The sequence below is a fragment of the Diadema setosum genome, chromosome 9 (genome assembly GCF_964275005.1).
Source record: "Diadema setosum chromosome 9, eeDiaSeto1, whole genome shotgun sequence".
In the NCBI taxonomy this organism is placed as follows: domain Eukaryota; kingdom Metazoa; phylum Echinodermata; class Echinoidea; order Diadematoida; family Diadematidae; genus Diadema; species Diadema setosum.
The window spans coordinates 12,194,320-12,216,334 of NC_092693.1; the positions used below are offsets into that span (position 1 = coordinate 12,194,320).

The 22,015-nt window shown below is 37.4% G+C and overlaps 1 protein-coding gene across 1 annotated transcript in view; it reads right to left on the bottom strand.

The window, feature by feature from the left end:
- Positions 1-2,521: 2,521 nt before the first annotated feature.
- LOC140232509 (carbonic anhydrase-like) overlaps positions 2,522-22,015 on the bottom strand; it is a 51,093-nt gene continuing 31,599 nt past the window's right edge. Inside the window, exons 3-8 of the mRNA XM_072312604.1 lie at positions 15,428-15,546; positions 13,296-13,391; positions 12,471-12,533; positions 7,109-7,160; positions 5,072-5,181; positions 2,522-4,222 (exon numbers count right to left, since the gene is read on the bottom strand). Of these exons, the coding sequence (XP_072168705.1) occupies positions 3,944-4,222; positions 5,072-5,181; positions 7,109-7,160; positions 12,471-12,533; positions 13,296-13,391; positions 15,428-15,546 (719 nt within the window). The 3' untranslated portion in view covers positions 2,522-3,943. The remainder of the gene's footprint in view (positions 4,223-5,071; positions 5,182-7,108; positions 7,161-12,470; positions 12,534-13,295; positions 13,392-15,427; positions 15,547-22,015) is intronic.

Sequence of the window (22,015 nt, forward strand, 5' to 3'; positions counted from 1 at the left end):
ATAGTAAAATCAGCTTGTCCTCAACGGGTTAAAGACTCAAGAGGCATTTGCATACAGTATGTCCCCAAAAAAATTACAACGCAGCCTTCCGCATTCGGCAATGATATCTTTAAAAACAGGGAGTGAATCTTAATAAAAATTCATGGTGTGAGACTATAACTCATTGGCCACATCTTACAGAAAACCCCATTCGATTTGCTTCAGTGGTCAAAGAGAAATACGGAATTTTGTAGAGGATGTCGGGAATCTCTTCTGTCCAAGTTCTGTCTATTGTTCACACACAAGATCATCGAAATGCTAAACTCGGAAGAATCCGATTCATGACATGCTTTACAACAATCCCCATTTCTCTGTGACCGCTTAACCAAATTGAATAGGGTTTTCTGCAAAATAGAGCTAAGATGTTATACCTTAAGACTCTGAAGTAGCACGTACACAGGTTGATCATAATAGGTGTTATCAATTCGAAAATCTGATTGTAATTTTTGGGGCGACTTACTGCAGTATGTCCCCAAAAAAATTACAATAAGATTTTCGCATTGATAATGCCCAATATAATTAAATTTTTCAAATGCTACTTCAGGGTCTTGAAATATAACATTTTAGCTCTATTTTGCAGAAATCCCCATTCGATTTGGTTAAGCGGTCACAGAGAAATGTGGATTGTTGTAAAGCATGTCATGAATCAGATTCTTCCGAGTTTAGCATTTCGATGATCTTGTGTGTGAACAATAGACAGAACTTGGACAGAAGAGATTCCCGACATCCTCTACAAAATTCCGTATTTCTCTTTGACCACTGAAGCAAATCGAATGGGGTCTTCTGTAAGATGTGGGCAATGAGTTATAGTTTCATACCCTGAATTTGTATTTAGATTGATTCACTATTTTTAAAGATATCATTGCGGAGGGCCCCGTTGTAATTTTTTTTGGGGGGGACATACTGTACATCAGCATTTGTACTGTGGCTCATAAACAAGTGGCATGCCATGTAATGTGTGGAATTACATGTTGAATGACAGTGTCTTGATGTCTGAAATTTGATAGCCATTGTTAAGCCTCTTTGCGCTTAAAATGTTGATTAGCAAGACAACAACAACATTAACAACAACACAATCATAAACAAAAAATCTGATTGTGTTGTACTCACTGTCCAAAGACATTGGCACAGAAAGAAAGGTTTATGCATGGCATCCAGCCAGTACTGTAAAGTTATATTGGTCACATGAATCTATAAAGGCCAACTGTGCATAAATTCTTAATTTGCTGCTGGCATGGACAGCAGCTGAAGGCCAGAGTCCAAGCTGAGAGTGACATTTCATGTGATGCTAAGAAGGAATGGGCCATAATTATCTCAGCAGATGTGTCATAATGTAACATTTTTAATACAAAAAGCTGATCTGAACCCTCAAAAGTGTGAAATTCATTGAACCTTTCGCATTGGTTAAAAGAATATCATGCAAGCCACACTGGAAAAGTTATCTACATGTAGGAGCAAGACAACCTCCAACTCCACACTTAATAGTTCAATGATCAACAAATTATCAAATTCATTTAACTTTTGGGGGATTTGTGTGTGCGTTTACATTCATCATGGCATTGTAAATCAACCCACTGGTCCAAATGCACAGCCCATGGGTTATGCAAATTCTATCTGCATAAATGTGCGTGACAGATAGAATACACCAACAGACACCCAATAATGGATGAGTGCTGATGCACATGTGAATGTGAAAGGTACACCTATTTTGCAATTGTTTATAAGTCCACAGACTAAATTGAAACCTTGGATGTGACTTCAAACTACCTTTGCAAATTTGGGTCATGGTGTATTAATTGCATCATCTCACACACACTAAATGACACACATACTGTATATATGTATATATATATATATATATAAATAAATAAACGTATATATATATATATATATATATATATGAAGAGTTTGTTCGCAAAAACCGATAAGTCCATATTTTCCAAATGGAGATATTTGCGATTAAAGGTCAAGAAAAATAGAGAGAATAATAAGAAAATTTTTGCTTCTTTTGACCATAACTTCAAAAATGTACCTTTATATGTAGCGAACAATATATCATTTAAAAGGTATTATTTTGTACTTAATGACAGAGACCGTACTTCAAAATCTTCGAAAATGGACTTATCGGTTTTTGCGAACAAACTCTTCATATATAAATATATATATATACATATATATATATATATATATATATATATATATATATATATATATATATACACATATATATATATAGTCTGCATGGATTATGAAGAGTTGCTACTCCTTCAACAACAACTCCCTGGTTGAACAAATCACGCAGCACAAGAAAAGTATTGTCAGATGGATTATGAAAATATTCCCCAAACAGAAAAATCAATATTTTGCAGCTCTACCCAACTTTCAGGGTGATGGGTCATAGATGAATTTCTAAAACACAAAAGATTCTCAGCAACCAGTCAGCACAAGACAAATCAAAACTCTTGTCCACAGATCATTTCGACATGTATGCAACTACACCTTGTTTATTAATTTTCCAAATGCAGATGCAGCTTAATTCATTGAACACAACAGCAATTCTAAACCAACACAAAGCTGACCAAAAATATATAACATGAATGACTTTCCTGAATAAGATGCATTGCTTTCTCCTTTTTGTTTGCAGAAAAGAATAATCATCAATTAAATATTGATATCTGATAAATAACTCTGTATCTGCTTGTTGATTCTGACTTCAATAAACTCTGTTATGTACACATGCGGTATTGACACTGCTACATACAGGTGTGCATTTCATTTTCACTGTATGTTAAAATTCTCATTTGTTTTTGTCGTTTTGTTTTTCTTGTAAAATATATATCTTGTCTGTTACCTACCTTGAAGAATAAATATGTTAAACTCTGTATCTTCTAAGATGGTATCGCCTTGACTTTACAAGCTCCCTAGATTATATGTATACCATGACATTTCCTACATGTAGACAATACATGTACTTGTTTGGCTTCTATTTCACACCAGAAATATATAAACACATGTACACTAAACCTGAAGCTTTGTTTTGGTTTGTTTGCTTGTTTGTTTGTTTTCTAAACACGAGGACTACAAAATATACCATGCATAATCTGCAATACCATAGTTGATAGCCCCTAGGAAGACATTTTTTCCCCATTTTGATGCGACCATTGTTTACAAGTTGTACAGTCAAAATGCAAAGGTTATTGAGCCTACTCTTCTTGCATATGGACATTCCACAAGTCATTCTTTCACAAGGTTATTTTGTAAATATTTCTGCATCAATATGCTCATTTTGGGTTGGAATCAATGAGTGATATACATGCAAAAGATAAACACCATGTTCTACTCTCTTAATTTAATTTATTTTAATGATTCAGGGGCCATTTTGAAAGGGTAAAAAAAATCCCAGTTTGATTGTGATACTTTTCACAGAGGAATTATTCTACGGACTAACCTTTTATTCTATCATTATCATCACTTATATATATACATATATTTTTTTTATACTTAATAGATTAAGTTGCATAACACCAGTGAGGAATAAACTGTTCGTTATGATCATTGAAAGCTATAGCAGATATGATATTTCAAGCCACTCAGACAATACCACATTACAAGATTAAAAGACCAAACTAGCAAGCTCAAGTCCACTTCAATCTATGAAATATGAATTGGTGTAACTTACACTAGTGAATGCAAGTAAGAAGAACTCAAGTTCTGCCATTTAAAAGCAATGCACAAGAATGAACAAGGGAAACTTCAGATCAACTTTTGTATTGCTATCACAGACTGCATTTTTGAAATTTTGTGAGGAATTGATCGAAGAGAGACCAGTTAATACCTATTGATCTTTTAATGAGGCACTAATAGCATGGTTTTACTACAAATAAGGCAAGGGAGGACATATACATTACTGCTTATGATTATTATTACGTAAGAAGCTATATAATTCTAACCCTGTTGTTGAGATGTATGTTACAATTCGTTCCAACTTAAAACCCCAAACACAGGAAAAAAGGAAATAGAAGGGAGGGACTCTGCGCAAGATCACGTTTCTAGGCAGAGAACGAAGCCTGACAACGCGGCCGTTAGTTGGGCAGACGGGGCGGTAGTTGTCCACAATGTGATCGTGTCCGTCGCATGGGGCTTTTTCTTCGGAGTGAGTCAGCAGGTCCCGCAGGGCTTGAAGCTAAGCAGGGATGAACAGAAAGATGAGGTGTTGCTCGAATTATTTGAGAGTTGGATGGTTGGTTTTCTTCCTTATTCTTGAAAGGACTTTATTTCTACACTTTCTGCAGATAATTCTCAATATGTTACTCTAAACTATAGACATAAAATCAATGAACACATATTAACAACGTCACGAACTGCAGTGTTCTTCTTATCCAGTAATTCATAAATTTTGAACAGATTGTCCAATTTTCCACAAACTTTCACTGATGTGTTCTACTAATATTGCATGCTTTCACTCAATCCACATTTATATATGGGTTTTGGTTTCCTTCAAGTACACAAATAACAAAAATAACTCAAAAACAAAAATACATAAATAAACTTCAGTTGAGCTTCCACTATGAAGGAACATAGGTATCTGCATATTTAATTCATCTATGTTGACTCCTTCTTCAGTCAGGGACAATGGTCTCACTTGCAATTTTCACCGTTCTCTTCATTTCATTTCATTTCATTTCATTTCATTTCATTTCATTTCATTTCATTTCACTTCATTTCTTTTTCATTTCATCTTAGTTTTTATTTTTGGTCTCATCCTCTTTTATTCTACTCATCATATGCAACATGGTCAGAGAAAATAGTTTCCAGTGAATATATGACAAGTGTGATCGCAAAATGAATCATCTCCATTCTTGTTAAATTGAAATATTTGTGATTAAAGTTGCTTAAGAAATAAAAAGAATCTATAATTGGATATTTTAACTCATGACTTCAAGACTATTCCTTGTTATGTAGCAAGTGAGGAGGCACGGGAAATATTTCATTTTGCTTTATCCGATGAAGAGGAGAATCACAAACTCTTTACCTGTTCAGGAGAGACCTCCACAGCGTCGTTGAAGAGGATAAAGGTGACACTCTCATAGCATGGCGGAGTGGTCAGGGAGCCCTCGTAGGTGTAGTAGTCTTCCTTGTTATCTGTATAAAAGGAAAAAAAAAACACAACAGTAACCACTTTTATCACTCTCTTCAGCATCCATTATTTCTGTATGCTGACAGAGCTCTATGCATTTACCCACACAATTGCCCATTTGCACACACACTGCACAGTTACACTTATCCCCTACACACCTCTCCAGTTCTACTCTAAGCAGTTGAAAGATATTCACGGCGGCAAATTTGCTGGACACACTTGGTGTAAATTTTGTGATGAATTTGCACAGACTGTCTACCTCCACACAAATCAATGCTACAGTATTATGGCACGATGCTGCCCATGGCTTGACTGCCTGGTAATGCATCCTACTAAAATGTTTAAGAAATCATACATTTGCTTCCACACTTTCATGACATATCTGCCTTGAGACATATACTTCATCTCATTTTTCTCATGGCAAAAGTCTTTTTTTTCCAAACAAAATGTCTGAACACATATTACTTTTTTAACTGTGAGTAGCTGATACAATGTTTATATTCAAGCTTTGCATAGATTTGCCTGGTAAATTGTAAATACCTGGAATGCCACTGACGTAATTACCAGCCCTCTACTATTACATATGCCAACTACCCTACATTCTGTTAACCCTAAATTCATATACCAGCAACTTTAATATCTCAGAAGAGGGTAAGATTAAAAGCAACTATCGTTGACACCAAAATTCATACCAGTCAAAATTAAGTTATGTCATCCTTGACTAATTACTGCTTGCAAGGATAACAAACAGCTTCTCAATTCCAACCCTCATAAACATTCTTATATTTGATGCTTTGCCTCAAATGTGTATATTTCTCGAGTCACAAACACCATCTTGGACCTACATGAGCTGAAACTTTGTGCAAGTATGTTTTTTATACTCAACTAAAGATGAATCTTTTTAGCCACCAGGAGTCCAACATATCTCAGCAAATGTACTGTACAATATATGTACTCAAGTGTGTACTGCTCTACATTACAGCGAATTAAAGCATAGCAAACCAAGACACATCAAACATGCACATTCAAACTGCTGCAACATTACATATCACTGATAATGTTTACTTGTTGGTGTATTATGATCTTGGATTAGTTTTAAGAAGCTTTGAATCTTACTCTTCAACTTGGAGAACTACCTGTTTTTGACCATCAAACAAAATGGGAGCATACCTTCAAATCATTTGTTTCCGCAGATTACACAGATTCAAACTTCAATCTTGCTACAGTGAAATTGAGTTTTGTACAAACCTGATCCAAAGATATGTCATAGTTTAGGGCTTGAATGAATATATCACGGAATACCACAATTTTAGGACTTTGCAAACAGTCCACAAATATATTTTGTTTTCCAAATGGCTAAGGATCCTCCTCTCTGAGCTAATAGCAAGTTACTTACACACACATGTATACACATGTAGGTGAGACTACTTTCTGAATTATATTCAAACATTATTTGGTTTAACCCTTCTTTACAACAGGACTAAACCTTCTCCCTTTTAGAAACTCATCATATCTAAGTATGACATGCAACACCAGGTACAGGAATCTGGCTGAACTGTTACATACAAAGTCCATGAAAAATTCTAGAATAACAGAAACATTACTGCCATACTGTCACAGGTTGCCCACTTCTTACTTCCATGGAAATGAAGCAAAAATGCATCAACTTTTTAAATATTAGAAAGGTGGCAAATCTGCCAGTCTTGTCTCACTATGCTTGCATACTGAGAACTGTCATTCCGACCGAATTCATCACAGAACGAAAACTTTTGTATCAGATGACAGGCATGATATAAAAGTGTTTAGTGGTAATGGGAATGACCTTAGTCCCGCACAGACTAGGAACTGGAAATGCTTCTAAATTTTGATCAAAAATGACCTCTCAGAGAGGTACACACTTTGTTTAAATGTCTGTCCATGGACGGGACCTACCTGGGAGCAGGCAGCTTGGGTCAAAACCTCCTTCGATTGTCGTCTGCGAGCCCTGAAAGCAAAGAGTCAAGGACAGCAAGCATTACAACTACTGTGACAACATGACTAAAGACTGTCTAAACTAGAAAAGCAGAGTTTTTTCTTTTCAAATCTCAGACTATATAATATTCCATATCTTCCAAACAAACAAGATTAAAGGTGTTTCAAAAACAAATTCTGTGTATCAACACAATTAAAAACACACTGATATACTTTGATTGCAATTAACATATCATTTTTATGGCAGTTTGTGGAAAAAAGTATATATCCACAAAGAGAAAGACAGCCAAACACAAGAATATGAAAGAAATCAATACAGGTAAATATGATACACAATATACAGATACAAAATAAACATGACTTCCAAGGTTGAATTTGTATGATGTTGTCATTGTATATCCTCTATTTTGTGCAATGGCACAAAATGTTCAAATACACGAATAAAAACAAAATAACAACTTTACAGAGAACACAGGTTTACACGTTTCTTGGGGTCCAGCTTCTAATTTCCCCGCAGAAAGATTAAAGGGAGAGAACAAATGGATCATGCCAGTTCTTCATCCCATGTCTGACTAACAGGGCAGACATGGCAGTGTATCCCTTTAATTTCGTCTGGAGGAGAATTAATGCGATCCTAAGAAAAAAAAAAAAAAATGTCTGATGTTCTTTTGCAGCTATTATCGAGAGACAAAAGCCGCATGGAAATATAACTAACAAGCAAGCTTGGTGCAAGGTTCAAGAACTCTCAGATAGATAATCGGACCAACTGTGACCCTTTTTAGAGTCACTCCAGCACACATACCCAATGCTATCACTTACACTTCTACATCCAATGCTGTTAGTTTATATTCCATTGTTTATGGTCAACACTAGAGTCACTTTACTACAGTTGCATCAGATTCATCAAAGCAAAAGATAAAGAATCGAGGACAAAAAAAAAAACTTTGAGGAGCTCCTCTTGACCGTAAGCTGGACTCGTATCAGACATGCCAGATTTTTCATGGTTACTGGTATACTTCCACTTCATACAGCTGGCACAGACATTTGACAACAAACCATGTTATGCTATGAAATCTATCTTTGTTCCAGGTGTCGTGCTATGAAATCTATCTTTGTTCTTGGTGTATGACACATGATCCCCCTGGTAGCCTCAGTATACATGTCACTTTCATCAACTAAAGTGTAGCAGCGTCCATCAATCTAAAATCACTACCTCTCCACAGCATGTTCAGCTCAATAAAATATGGACTGGCAAAATTACTCAATATTGCAAAGGCTATTGTTCTCTTTATTTTGTGTTTTTAACATCCCGTCTCCCCCTCCGTGCTGTTACCACGGTTACAAATTTTTGTTGCCTTGCTGCTTTCAGTCTTACTGCTGCTATTTTTTGCCAAGTCAGCATCTCTATACTTTCATTTTTCCTTCTTTTCTTCAGGGTGGGGGGGGGGGGGGGGGGGGTGTAGGTAGGCAGTCTAAGCCGAGATTTCCATGTTCTCTTTATTTTGTTAAACGTCCCCTCTCCCCCTCGTGCTGTTACCAGAGTTACACATTTTGTTGCCTTGCTGCTTTCAGTTGTATTGCTGCTATTATTGCCAAGTCAGCGCCAATATGGTTTATATCTTTCTTCTTTCATTTTGTTTATGGGGGAGGGGGTGGGGAAAGAGTAGGAAGGCAGTCAAAATCAAGATTCCCATGTTATTAAACCTACCACTAAAGGTAGCAGCCATCTGCTTTCACTAATTTTGCATTATTATCAATCCACTGTCCTACTTGTATGCTAGGGCTATTGATCTTTTTATGGGCTGGACAGTAAAGTTTTATGTAAGTACCTGAGACGACAGCGAATGGCAAGCAGAGAAAAATGAAATATATACAAACAATGTGCTACACCTTCTCCCCCCCCCCCCCCCACCCCCTGGGATGGCTTCATTGATAACAACAGCATTGACAAGTTTTAATACTGCCTGGCATGACACTACATAGACCTCTAGAGCAATTGATCATCATTAATTGTCAATTTTTCTGTGAATGGCTGATTAGCTGAAATATCTCGCGACAAAGGGCCATCTTTCTGCAGGCGCCGCTGTGCAGCAACAGCCAAATCCCTTCGCATACTGTAGGTCATTCTCAGTTCAACTGATGGGTACGAAAAGGGAGACTTCTCAATGCAGCAAAAGAAACAACAACAACAAAAAAATAACAGGATAAAAGATCTTTCTTATTTTGCAGATCCTTCTGGGGTCACAGATTCTCTCATAACTGTGTGACATTGTTTGTTGAACTCACCCTGACCTCTTGGGTAGATGAAATGATATCTGAGAGAAATTCCCGCGATTTCCTATATGATAAGCCAATGCGCTGGGTCAAAAAGTCAGTCTCTGCTTTCTTCCATTTTTTTTTTATTCATTTTTTTTAAAGGACAAGTTCACCTTCATTGACATAAGGATTGAGAGAATGCAGCAATATTAGTAGAACACATCAGTGAAAGTTTGAGGAAAATTGGACATTCGATGCAAAAGTTATGAATTTTTAAAATTTTGTCTTGGAACTGCTGGATGAGGAGACTACTAAGGCTCGTGATGTCATATGAGTACAACAGTATAAAGAAAATGTAAAGAAAATTCAACATATTTTCATTTTTTTCACATAATAAAAGAGCACTTGACTTGTCTCTTTCTAAAGGCAATGGGAATAATATTACCCATAACATATTTCAGTAACGAGACAAGGGAATGTGTACCTTTTTCAAAAGATGAAATTTTGTGAAATTCTCTTTTTTATATTTTCCTTATATTGTTGTATGCATGTGACATCATACACTGCAGTAGTCTTCTCATCCAGCGGTGACTGCACAAAAACTTCAAAAATTCATAACTTTTGAACGGATTGTCCGATTTTCCTCAAACTTTCAATGATGTGTTCTACTAATATTGCTACATTCTCTCAATCCTTATGTTAATGAAGGTGAACTTGTCCTTTAAGGCAACTCCCAGGAATATGTAGCAAATTGGCAGTCAAGTTTTCCACCATCACCTTCGTACAATAAACCTATTGAAAATGCTTTGATTGTGTGGGGGCGCTGTGGCATAGTGGATAAGACTCCCGACTCCCGATCGGAGGACCCGAGTTCGAATCCCCCCCCCCCCCCCAGTGCTTACGCCCTTGGACAAGATGTTTTTACCCACTGTGTCCCTCTCGACCCAGGTGTATAAATGGGTACCTGGCAACGCTAGGGTAATAATAATGGCAGGGTCCTCTGGTAGAGCAGTGTCAACACTGAAGAGGCTACCCTGGGTAAATAAGACCTTATTATTATTATCATTATTATTATCATTATTATTATTATTATTATTATTATCATTATTATTATTATTATCATTATTATTATCATTATTATTATCATTATTATTATTATTATCATTATTATTATTATTATCATTATTATTATTATTATTATTATCATTATTATTATTATTATTATCATCATCATCATTATTATTATTATTATTATTATCATTATTATTATTTTTATTATTATATTATTATTATTATTATTATTATTATTATTATTATTATTATTATTATTATTATCATCATTATTATGATACAAGAACCTCAAGGAGTAAAGAGCAAGCTAGGTATTAGAAGTAGGATACAATAAATAGTTGAGAGCTATGCATGTACAATATGTAAAGCTATTCAACAGAGGCATGGCGTTTTCAGACTAGAGATGCACTCAGAGAGTGCAGACCTGCGCTAAGCAGCTCATTTCCACCTATTCACACATGCTGATAACTGCCCAATTTTCCAATGATGAAGAAGCCTCGTGTTTACATACCTCATCAGCTTCCTGCATGCTGCGCGGCACCTCAAGCAGAGCACTTGCTTTAATAGTGTGAGCATGCAAACCTCAAATACGCGCAGCTTGAACTCCAAGGTTTATTGACCCTATTTCCCAAAAGACAAAAAAAAAAAAACCTTTAAAAATTCATTAAAATCCCCAGATCGCTACCAAATTTAATCATCTGCCCCTTGTGTAATAATAAACTTTTCATTCAAATCCATCCAAAACTTTTTGAGTTATTTTGCAAACAAACCAATAGCAACATAAACATATCCTCCTTGGTGAAAGCAAAATTGCAAATTTGTTACCTTCCACTACACTCTTGATGAAGTAAAATACTGTTCATGCTACATTTTGTTTCTTTCATTTCTGCTACTCTTTTGAAATGGCACAGGCTAAGGCAAAGTGCCCAATTTCACATCTCATACTGGGGATCTTTATTGCTGAAAAGATACCAGTAGGATGTAGTGGTTATGAATATATGACAATTTCATTGCAATTCACAATCTTGTGATGCGGTGCTGTTTTTGGTACTCTGGCATACCAAATAGAAACCTGCCATTTTGTTGAATGATTCAATTTTTACAGTTGTTCAGTTAAGATGTGTACACTCCCTTTACATTATTTAGTATTTTTTTTTATTGGCACAAATTTATAATGAATTATATATATGCAGGAAAAGCAAAAATATTACCCACCATTTCTTGCACAGATCAAATGAGCTGGCTTTACTTTTTCCCCATTATTGTTGTCAATGCACACAGCTTTTGCCCTCCCCGCAATGATATTTGTATGCACTCTCATTACCGTGACACGTCACGTCTACTTTCCATTGGCATGCCGAGTCTGATGTGCGGACTACACTCGCATCATCCTCATAACGCTACAGTTGCAGCAGCTGCATGACAATACAAATTCTAGAAATGCTAATGACAACAATTATGCTGATAAAAGCACGCCATTCAGCTCTGATTTCCCCAGGCTTATGCTCAGGCTTTACATTAACGATTCCTGGCTGCTGCAGCAGTCCCCTCTGCATGGAGCATTAGGGGATGTGGCCATTTCTTTCTCGATACTCAAGTTTTGGCCTTCTTTCTTCGCATTGTCGATGGAGTAATGTGCTGTTCAACCTGTTTTCCTGCAGCCTACTCGGTTTGTCATGCACATCATGACTGTTGTGGCATTAGTTTCTTGATGGCTATAAATATCTGGTCTGGCGTCCACAGCAAATGTGGCTGGTCATGTCGATCCATCTTATGTCCCCCCTCCCCCCTCCCCCCTCCCCCTCCCCCCTCCCCCCCCACCGTTTTGTCTCATGTCCCTTCCGTCCAGTACACAGTGTCCTGAAGCACGATCGCCGCGACCGCGGTAAACCTGATGTACACCTAACATTACACATCACCAGACTAGCAATACTCTGCCTTGTGTCATCAAGGCTGCTAACAGCAGGAGAGTTGGACAGCACTAACACAAACTCACCTTCTTCTGTACTTTGCGCAGGAATGGAATAAGCTTATCAAATCCAGCATGGTGAGATCCAATCTAGAAGAGAAAGAGGTGAAAAATTATGGTGAAAGATAAAGCACTGAAAAAAAAAAGAAGAAGTGCAAAATATGCTCAGGGATAATGAACTGAACAAGTGAAGAGTTATGAACTAATAAAGTTTAGATGATAAGACAAATTGGCGAGTCTATGTGATGCAGGCATTGAGCAATTCTCCATTTGTTTTGCACACAAATTTTCACCTTTTTTTTTCAAATATTTTGGCACAGATAGAAGTTATCCACCGAGGACAAGCATAAACATTTTACTTTTATCATATACCAAGAACAGATTTGAAAACAATTTTTTTTTGTGAAAAAAAAAAATTGTGACTTTGTGTGTACAAATGGAATAGAAGGCTGCTCAACATCTGTCATGAAGAGTTGCCAATCTGTCTCTAAACTTTGACAATTCATAACTGTTTTTGTGTGCCTAATTTTCCCCCCAATTTGTTTATTTTTCTAATTTTTTTTTAGTTTTCATACAAAGGAACGTAAGATTGGAATGGATTTTCCCCATTAACAACACATCAGATCAGAAGGGTGTTTCATAAATCTGTTCTTAAAGTTAGGAACGACTTGCGAACGACTGGTGATCAGTTCTTGTGCTGAATTATGGAAATTCTAATAAGTATGGCACATCAGAACTGATCACCAATCATTCTTACGTCGTTCGTAACTTTAAGAACAGCTTTATGAACCCCCCCCCCTCATGTGCTTGTGCTCTTGAGGATATGGCCAAGCCAAGACTACTACGGCTCACCTTCAGGAAGGATCCAAGTACGGCGATTCCCCTGTCCTCTTTGATGGCATCACCCACTGACTTGAATTTCTCCGTGTTCCAATGTACCAAATGGACCTGAGGAAAAGAGACCAAGACAATTTTGTGTTGGTTTGGTTTTCGATCGCTGCTCTTATGTAATTCGAACATAATAATTATAAACCAGGGCTCTACATTAGTGATGGCCCGGGGTCACTAAAAACTGATGTCGGGCCACCAAATTTCAAAAAGAGGTTTAAATATCTTTGGTGGTCTGATCAGGCAACTAACATTCAAAATGGTTCACTACATTTGCTTTTGTGTCAGGCCACCACATACATTGCACCCTTTTTGGGGCCACCACATACGCTGATCTTTTCGGGCCACCAAATTTTCAGACTGAATGAGCCACCACAGGAAAAAAAAAAGTAAGTGTTGAGGCCTGTATATAAACAGATGTTGTGCAGAAGAGAAGTGACCACCTTTCTTCATCATGCATTCTTTGACTTCCTTTTTCATATTTTTCTGAGTATTGTTAAACTCCAACTGGCATACTCTTGTCCAAAATGGACATGGAAAAAGGGAGACACTTTTCAGCCTTTTAACAAAGTGGAAGAAGCAGAACATGGAAGGAAGAGCATTTTACAATGTACACTACTTTTTCATGATTGTGGTACTTGACTCACTTGGGAGCCAGTACCCTGTAAATCATCTCTTTTTCTTCACTTACTTTTTCACAGTTTATTCTTTTGCTGTCTTTTCAGCTCATTGTGTAAGGCATGGTACAGAATACAAACAAATCCACACACACAGACAAAACAATAACCTGAACTAAATGTAATACATCAATTTTTGAACTGTCTTCTTTCAGCATTTGCCCACACTTGCACACAAAAATGTTCAGTGAACTACAGAGGAAAACAAATACAGATTTATGGCACCATGTGCACTTTCAATCCTCCAGATTACAGGTATGCAAGTATGTAGTATTAATTTTTTTTTTTCATTTGGTGTTTACATGTCACTTGACACCAAGACCTCCATTTGAAGGTTACAGAGAAGCATATGACTACAGTAAATCATCTTGAAAGTACCACGTGATATTACGCCAAGATAAATACGGGGGGGGGGGGGGGGGGGGGGGGGTCAGTAGCTTGGCTCACCCGAGTACTGCAAGTTCACTTTCAACACATTCGTGCAGACTATCAGCCAAGATGAACACAGAAAACTTGGAGAGTTTTGGTGAGGGGACCTCTAGGTGTCCAATTTAGTGCACCCCCCCCCCCCACCACCACCACCAGGGGCCTGGAAGGGGGCACCCCCAGATTCACCACATGTGAAAAAAAACTTGAAACTGCACTCACTAATGTACTTACTTACAGCACTTTAAAAACTAAGCTCTATCATTCCTGATTCTAGCAAAGAAGATTTTTAAAAATCCCTTAACCCGTTGAGGATGGACTGATTTTGCTCAAACATGCATTTTCCACAGACACCTGCCCGTGTATTCTCGGGGCTGGTCTTCAATGGGTTAATTTGGGGGCTTTACGGCTACCCGAGGTCAAGCTAGGCTTCACCTCCTACATCATGGTTTAGAGGTTAAACCATTCAGATTACAAACTGGCTTAGAAAATCTAGTCATGACCTCATGTGGGGAAATACCTCCAGACCATGATTTGTCCTGCTATGTTTTAAGAAAAGTGACTTTGGAGAAATAAGAGTTAATTTTGCATTTAGACTAACAAAAAAAAAAAAACAACAACCCAAAACACTTCAATTAGTATGTAACTATTTCCTGAATCACATTTGGAAATGAGTACCAGTAGTACTCATTTGAAAGCTCTATACAGAAAAGACAGTACAGGACTTGACATTACCATTTTCTCTGCTCTCCATTTGGGTCACTTAAAACTTTGAATCTAAAATTTTGATGGCCCAAAACAGCGGAATGTAGTGGCCTGAAATAAGGGGAAAAATAAAGATTCATTTTGAATTCTGGCTGCCTGATGAGGTCACCAAAAAGGTAACCTTTTTGGGGGGAAATTTGGTGGTCCGTCATTAATTTTTAGTGGCCCCGGGCAAGTGCATAACATCGGACCCTGCAGTAGCTCTGTGTGCGGTCGGAATTCACTCACCTCGGCTGAGTACTGTTTGCCATCAAAGGTGTGCTCCGCTCCCACTTCATCCTTGCTGCCCCAGTGGGCATGGAACTGAACCAGCTGATACTTCTCATCCAGGGGCCCTCCGCTCAGATCTGTCACACGATAAAACACAAAGAAAAAAATATATAGTTATTTCAAGGCTGACATGACGTACACTCTAGACCTGCAAGACTAAATTGAGTCACAGCCTGTGAGTAAATCTTTGATAATCATCTGCATCACATTCACTCATTTTTCCGCTCTTTTTGGAAGAGTAGGCAGCAGGGAATCACTTTCTCAAATAGCCTACTAATGTAGACTTACATTGCTCACTTAAAGGTTCCTCACTATGCAGGTGTTAGAAGCCAATGACTTGTTTTTATCAGTGGGGAATCCATAGGTGCCACTCTTTTAAACACAAAAAGAGAGAAAAATAAAGTATTTAGAATCTATTTGGAGTTAAGATGTACAAATGTATGGCAATGTCTTTCATCTGCAAACAGTCTCCATAAATGGAGGAGTCAGTTTACCCTCAAAAAAGAAGAAAAAGAAGAAGAAGAAGAAGGAGAATAAATTGCTTGATTACATAATCAGCATGATGTCATCAGAGGGTGTTGGCTAAAGATCTCCAAGCTCGGAATGCTTAACATTTGCACGGCAATGACTGATTTGAGCACTTCTGCAGATAGCAACACCTGGTACAAGATGACACACTGATCTGACTGTTTTCACATCAGTGATGTAGGTCCTATATCATGGAGATTTTTTTCCCCTTTTTCGGTAAATTTTGTTTCACAGGCAGAACCTGTCAGGCGCAAACAAAGCCATATTATTCTTTTTAAAAATGGATGAAGCAGTCACCAACTGATGCAAATTTTGATGAAAAGTCATGACATCCAATTTTAAGGACTTTCATCAAGCACAAGAAATTATTTTGTGTTTGCCTTTACACTATAGAAAGCTTTATACATAGGTTTCACTGATGGCTTTTAATGAATATGGGAATTCAATTGATCCTAAACTAAGCAAGTTATTTGTCTACATGAATGGCCTTGTATTTTACAGTTTTGTTGTCTCAGCCATGAGGGTTTGAAATTACAATGTTTTTGAAGTTGTGAAGAGCTTGATGAAAAGGGCAATCCATGTGGCGCGTCACAGATCTAGAAGGGCCATTTATTAGATACAAATCGCCTCACAAAGAAATTTAACCACTATGGTTGCTGAATTGCCTTTCTGCTTTGTATACATTTATATTTCACATTACATGCAGTCCCGAGTTTTAATGTGCAGAAGGAATTATGTGTCTACCAGTGGCGGTCTTTCATCAAGCTAATGGTTACATTATCATACATCTTCACAAGGACTACAACAAGTACATCCACAGAGCAGAGGGCTACACCATACTTCATAATCTTGTTACCAAACCTGGTACTCATTAATTTGATGTTCAAAAAATACCGGGGTCTGACGCCATAGCCATTCATTGCCATGGAAACTGATTCTAAACAACCTCATGTAGCCTGATTATCCGTGCACATAATGGTTGCTAACTATGCTTGAACAAAAGACTGTGGTATCATCACCTCAGTACTCTACAGTCTTGACATCAATGACGAGCATTAACCCATTGAGGACGAGTCCCGAGTATACTCGGGCAGGAAATGCATGCTGTAGCAAAATCAGTTCGTTCTCAATGGGTTAATGCGAATGAGCTCATGGTTAGACCTCCAATGTTCCTGTCGAGGATAGTGCCCCAATGATATTATCAAAGTTAATTAGTTGTACCTGTGTCAAAATCCCCCCCCCCCCAAAAAAAAAGAGTGTATTATCTGCATCCTTCCACAGAAGAACCCCCATTGACAGTATTGTCAAAATTGGCTGCATATTTCCTGGTGATATAATGGTATAGTTCTACAGCTGTAACACAAATAATAGTTTATAAATGTACGGTCTCTAACAAGCAGACACTGCAGAGCCACTCAAAAATCCAATGTCACTAATTTACAAATTGATAAGTCAAGAAATGAAGAATGAAAACATACACATCGTCAAACTTAAAGCAGTTGTAAAGATTGGAAATACACCAAAATTTGAAAATGGGATGAGTGACTCTCGACTGTAGCAGCTAGTGAAGAAACGAAAGGCAAAACCCTATTGAACTGAAGAATCACATTGCCAATAAAATGTATTATATGCAGACTATGTGGTTAAATTCATAAATTTCTTCTTAAAATTGTGCAAACACTGTAAACAGGCAATTCCCGGAATTTCGTAAAAGGGGGGGGGGGGGGGGGGCAAAGTGCCATTTCTAGGGGTAATTAGCTGACAAGCCCAAAAAAAAAAAAAAAAAAAAGGTCTCAACAGGTAATTATCTTGTGCAGCTTTCGGGTTTGATTAACCCCCTTAATCATTATCATTTTTTTTGTTAAAGAAAATTTCTTTTGTAAATTAAAGAGGACAAAATTAAAGTGGGGCACATGCCCGGTGCGCCCCCAGCCCCTGGCTGATCCACCACTGGTAAATTCTGTAAACCCCCAAACAAACCCCCCAAAAAGACACCATAATAATTCATCAATATTACTAATTATAGAGAGCATCTGTCTTCAGCATCACATACTGCACACAAAATACCTGATACATCATAGTAAATTGCAGTCACAATTATCTGTATAAGTCTTTTACATCCCACCTAGCTCTAGAAAAATACAACAAATGAATATCAAATCCCTTAATGTAGAACAAATGAGCACTTAAATGCATGGCACTGTCAACAAGAATATATGACACCACACAGAAAATGGACAATTTCAGCCCCCCCCCCCTTCCCCCAATCATCAAACTATACAGATTCAATTTGCTCAGTGGTGTATAAACGATTAATTTAGTGAGGAACTGCATATCATCAAACTGACTAAAATTAGCAGAATGCCTGGCAACTGCTATTTCTGGCATATTATATTACCCCCTAGAATTCACATTTGGCCTTCTGCATACAATGGTTATTCTCTGGGGTTATATCCCTGGTACAGAAGAATGAATTTTTCTTTTAGACTGCTAAATGACTGTCATTCATGGTCATATTCGTAGTGCACATATTGCATTGGCTGTATCATACATATTATCAAGATGATCATGTAAACCATGGTTTTTCCATGTAATGACCTGTACAAAGACACTCCCAATGCCTATTACTACATTGATTGAGTATTCATTGATCAATGCATTTATAAACAATGTTGTTTTACATGATGGAGAAAAAGAAAATTAAGCTAAACAGTCTGAATGTAATTAACAAAATAAAAGAAGAAAAAATATGTCTGACATAACCAGCAGGTAAATCCAGAGCTGTCTACAAGTTTTCTCAAGGAAAAAGGGTGAGGGAAGTGAAAGCTGCAAAATTCATGCCATATTAGAATTATGTGACTTTATACAGCATCAAATGCTCCCTGAGACAAACTTGCAAGTCTCCCTTTTTTCGTTCCATCCCCCTTTCTGTTCCTCCTCCTCCTTCCCTCTGCATCCGAAGGCCCTTTCTCCCCGTCACTTTGTGAAGATGTGGTTTCTCATTCCAAAGCCAGATGTCATGAGAACTGCACACTAATTCAACATGTCTTCTAGATCCCCCATTCCTCCTCAACGCTTTAGGGTGGGATTTCACGGAGCACGCGAACGATTTGCGAAGGACGCGAATGACAAAATCCAACATTCAGAAAAGTTTTTCTCCGAATGTTTTCCGACAATGAAGCCGAAAACTATTCTTGCGCAATTTGTGCGAAGTTTCCACGACGTATGTGCGAATGTCGTGTGTATCACTGCTAAAGTACAGCATGTTACGTACACGAAGAACACGCGACGGAAATGCGAACAACGAAAAATTTTCAATAATCATGGGAGAAAATGTACCCAAGGAGAGGTGGAAGCTGTCTTGAGTTGAATTTTTTTCTTTCCTCTATTTCTCCTTTCTTTTTCTCTCATTTCTCTATCGTGTGCTTGCCTACATTTTTTTTTCCTAGGACATATCTCCACTAGTAAAGCCTTCGATCTTTTTTTTTTTTTTGCAGTTCCTCCAACACATAATCTCTATAGTTCAAATGAAATTTTACATACTTTAGATTAATTCTAAGTGTATTCTACAATTTTTTTTTTGTATATCAAACATTTATTTCTCCTTGCTAGTCTTTAATTTCTTTTGTTACTATAGTTGTTAATAATTGTTTGATGTTTAGATGTATGCTACGATTTTTATTTGTAGAAAACGTATAGGTCATACATCCCCCAAACGTGCGCTAAACGTTCGCAAGAATATCTCAAAAGGTACGTGAACAGTTTGCGATTACGTCGTAAAATGATCGGAAAAACTTCGCAGATTTCGCGTAACATATGCGAAACATTCTCCAAAGTTTCGGAGTCTGTTTGAGGTTTCACGAACATTTTGCGAACATCGCGCGTGTCTTGCGAAGGTCTTGCGTATATGACGAGGCTTTAAAAACACTTTCGAGAACAATTCACGAGCAAATCACGACCAAGTGTGCGGAAAAGGTTCGCAAAAAATTTCAAACTTTTTTGAAATTCTCGCCGAAGTAAAAACGACATTCGCGAACAATTGACGACGCTTCTGAACCCTCACGTTCGTTTGGCGATCTTTTGCAGACTAAAATACGAATGCTGGATTTTGCTATTCGCGTCCTTCGCAAATCGTTCGCGTGCTCCGTGAAATCCCACCCTTATGAATGTCATTATCTTTAACAAGCTGACTGCCCTCCCAGTCCCAACATACTGTTTATCAAATGTCACATAGTTAGTAAAGGTCAGGTCACAGCAGTCTGTCAACCTTGTGTCGCAAAGGAACAAAACACAAACAAAAGAAAACAAAAAAAAACTGAGCAGCATTTTCACATTTATCCACCATCAGTTACTGGCCTAGGTGAAATTCATACAGGAATCCATGCCAAAGGCACATTTTCTTTATAATACTTGGAATCAATGATAATGTTTTCAAATAAACTTTCTCTAGTGAAAACTTCCAGGAGTTCTTGGTAGCCGTACTTAATAAATCTTGCACACATGCTGGAAACAAGCAAACATGCACTCTGATCCCATTATGATGCCAATATTTGAGTGAATGTGTTTCATGGCAGTCATTAGATGTGTCGTGTGTTTGCTGTGAGCAAACACTTGGTACAACATCACTCATATAAATCACCGTCTTATAATGAAAGCACAATAAAGGACTGACAGCAATTCCGCCATCTACAAACATGTGATAGGACATCCATCATTCTCTGAACAAATTCATTACCCGCAATAAAACGTTCCACTATTAACACAACATCAAGTCACATTCCTTTTTCAAATGTCACCAAACTATTCACTCTTCATAAAGAAAAAGAACTTGTACGGATACACGTAAGATTGGCAATGCATGAGCAGGAATAAGGGGCAGTAAATATTTTTGTTGTGATACTTCTATTCTATTCTTTTTCAATATTTGAGGTCCACTAACATTCCAAAGACTTAGTGGTTGAACAAAGATTGGTTGGGTTTGGGTTACTACTGGTACATGCACAACAGTACCCTGAGGCTTCTACTTTTACATTTTTATTTAGTCAGTAGAGTTGGCTAGCCAATCTTTGGGAACAATCAATGATTTAGTACCATACATTAAAGCCATTATGTGGATATTCTTCATTAGCCCCTTGGGTTTTAATATTTTCTTTCTTTCTTTTTTTTTCTTTCAAAAAACAAACAAACAAACACCAAGCTGAGCATTGCAGGTGTGTCTCCAGGATTAAAATTTTGATGTTTCACTTTACATGTTTAAGATACACCTCCACAAGTTCATTTTTAGGTGCAAAATTTGAGGACGCAGTCAAAGCAATTACGGTGGGATTGCTCATCAAAAATTCAGTTTTAGTGCTCGTTACTGTAATGCTCATTCCATGAAATATTCACTAATTTTCATATCCGGCAGCACTGCACATTACTGTTGTTTGGTCTAATGTTTTGTGTGAGCATGTTAGTAGCTCCATGGTGTGAGCACTGCCATTTTTCATTGTGTTCTTCTCCAGACCTGCCAAGTTTCAATCACCTACTGTAAAAGCGGAAATTTTTCGCATGTGGCCGGGTCAGATGAACTATTTGCGTGTTTTCAATTTCATGGACGGTCACAACATGGAGCAAGCATTTCAAACAGCTCGCTATTTCCACGGCAGTTAGTTTTTTGCAGCATGTACCATGATAAAAGGAAGCTGTTCTGCATAGCGACAGCAAATTTACTCATATAACAGGACTGGTCAGTGTGAAGAAAACTACAAATAACAACAACAAAACAATAAGCAAAATAAATGAAGATCTTTTATTTTCACTCGAGCTTCATGTTATGCAAAGTGCAAAAAATCCACAATGCAAAAAAAAAAAAAAAAAAATATCAACTTGTACATTGACTCTTTTGAAAGGCCTTAATCCAACCCCATGGTGTAATGTTCCTTAAAAAAGAAATAATAATAAGTTGGACACCACGAGTAAAGTTCAAATGCTCATAAGGTAAACTACATATGTAGCTATTTTAGGCACTCTAGCATT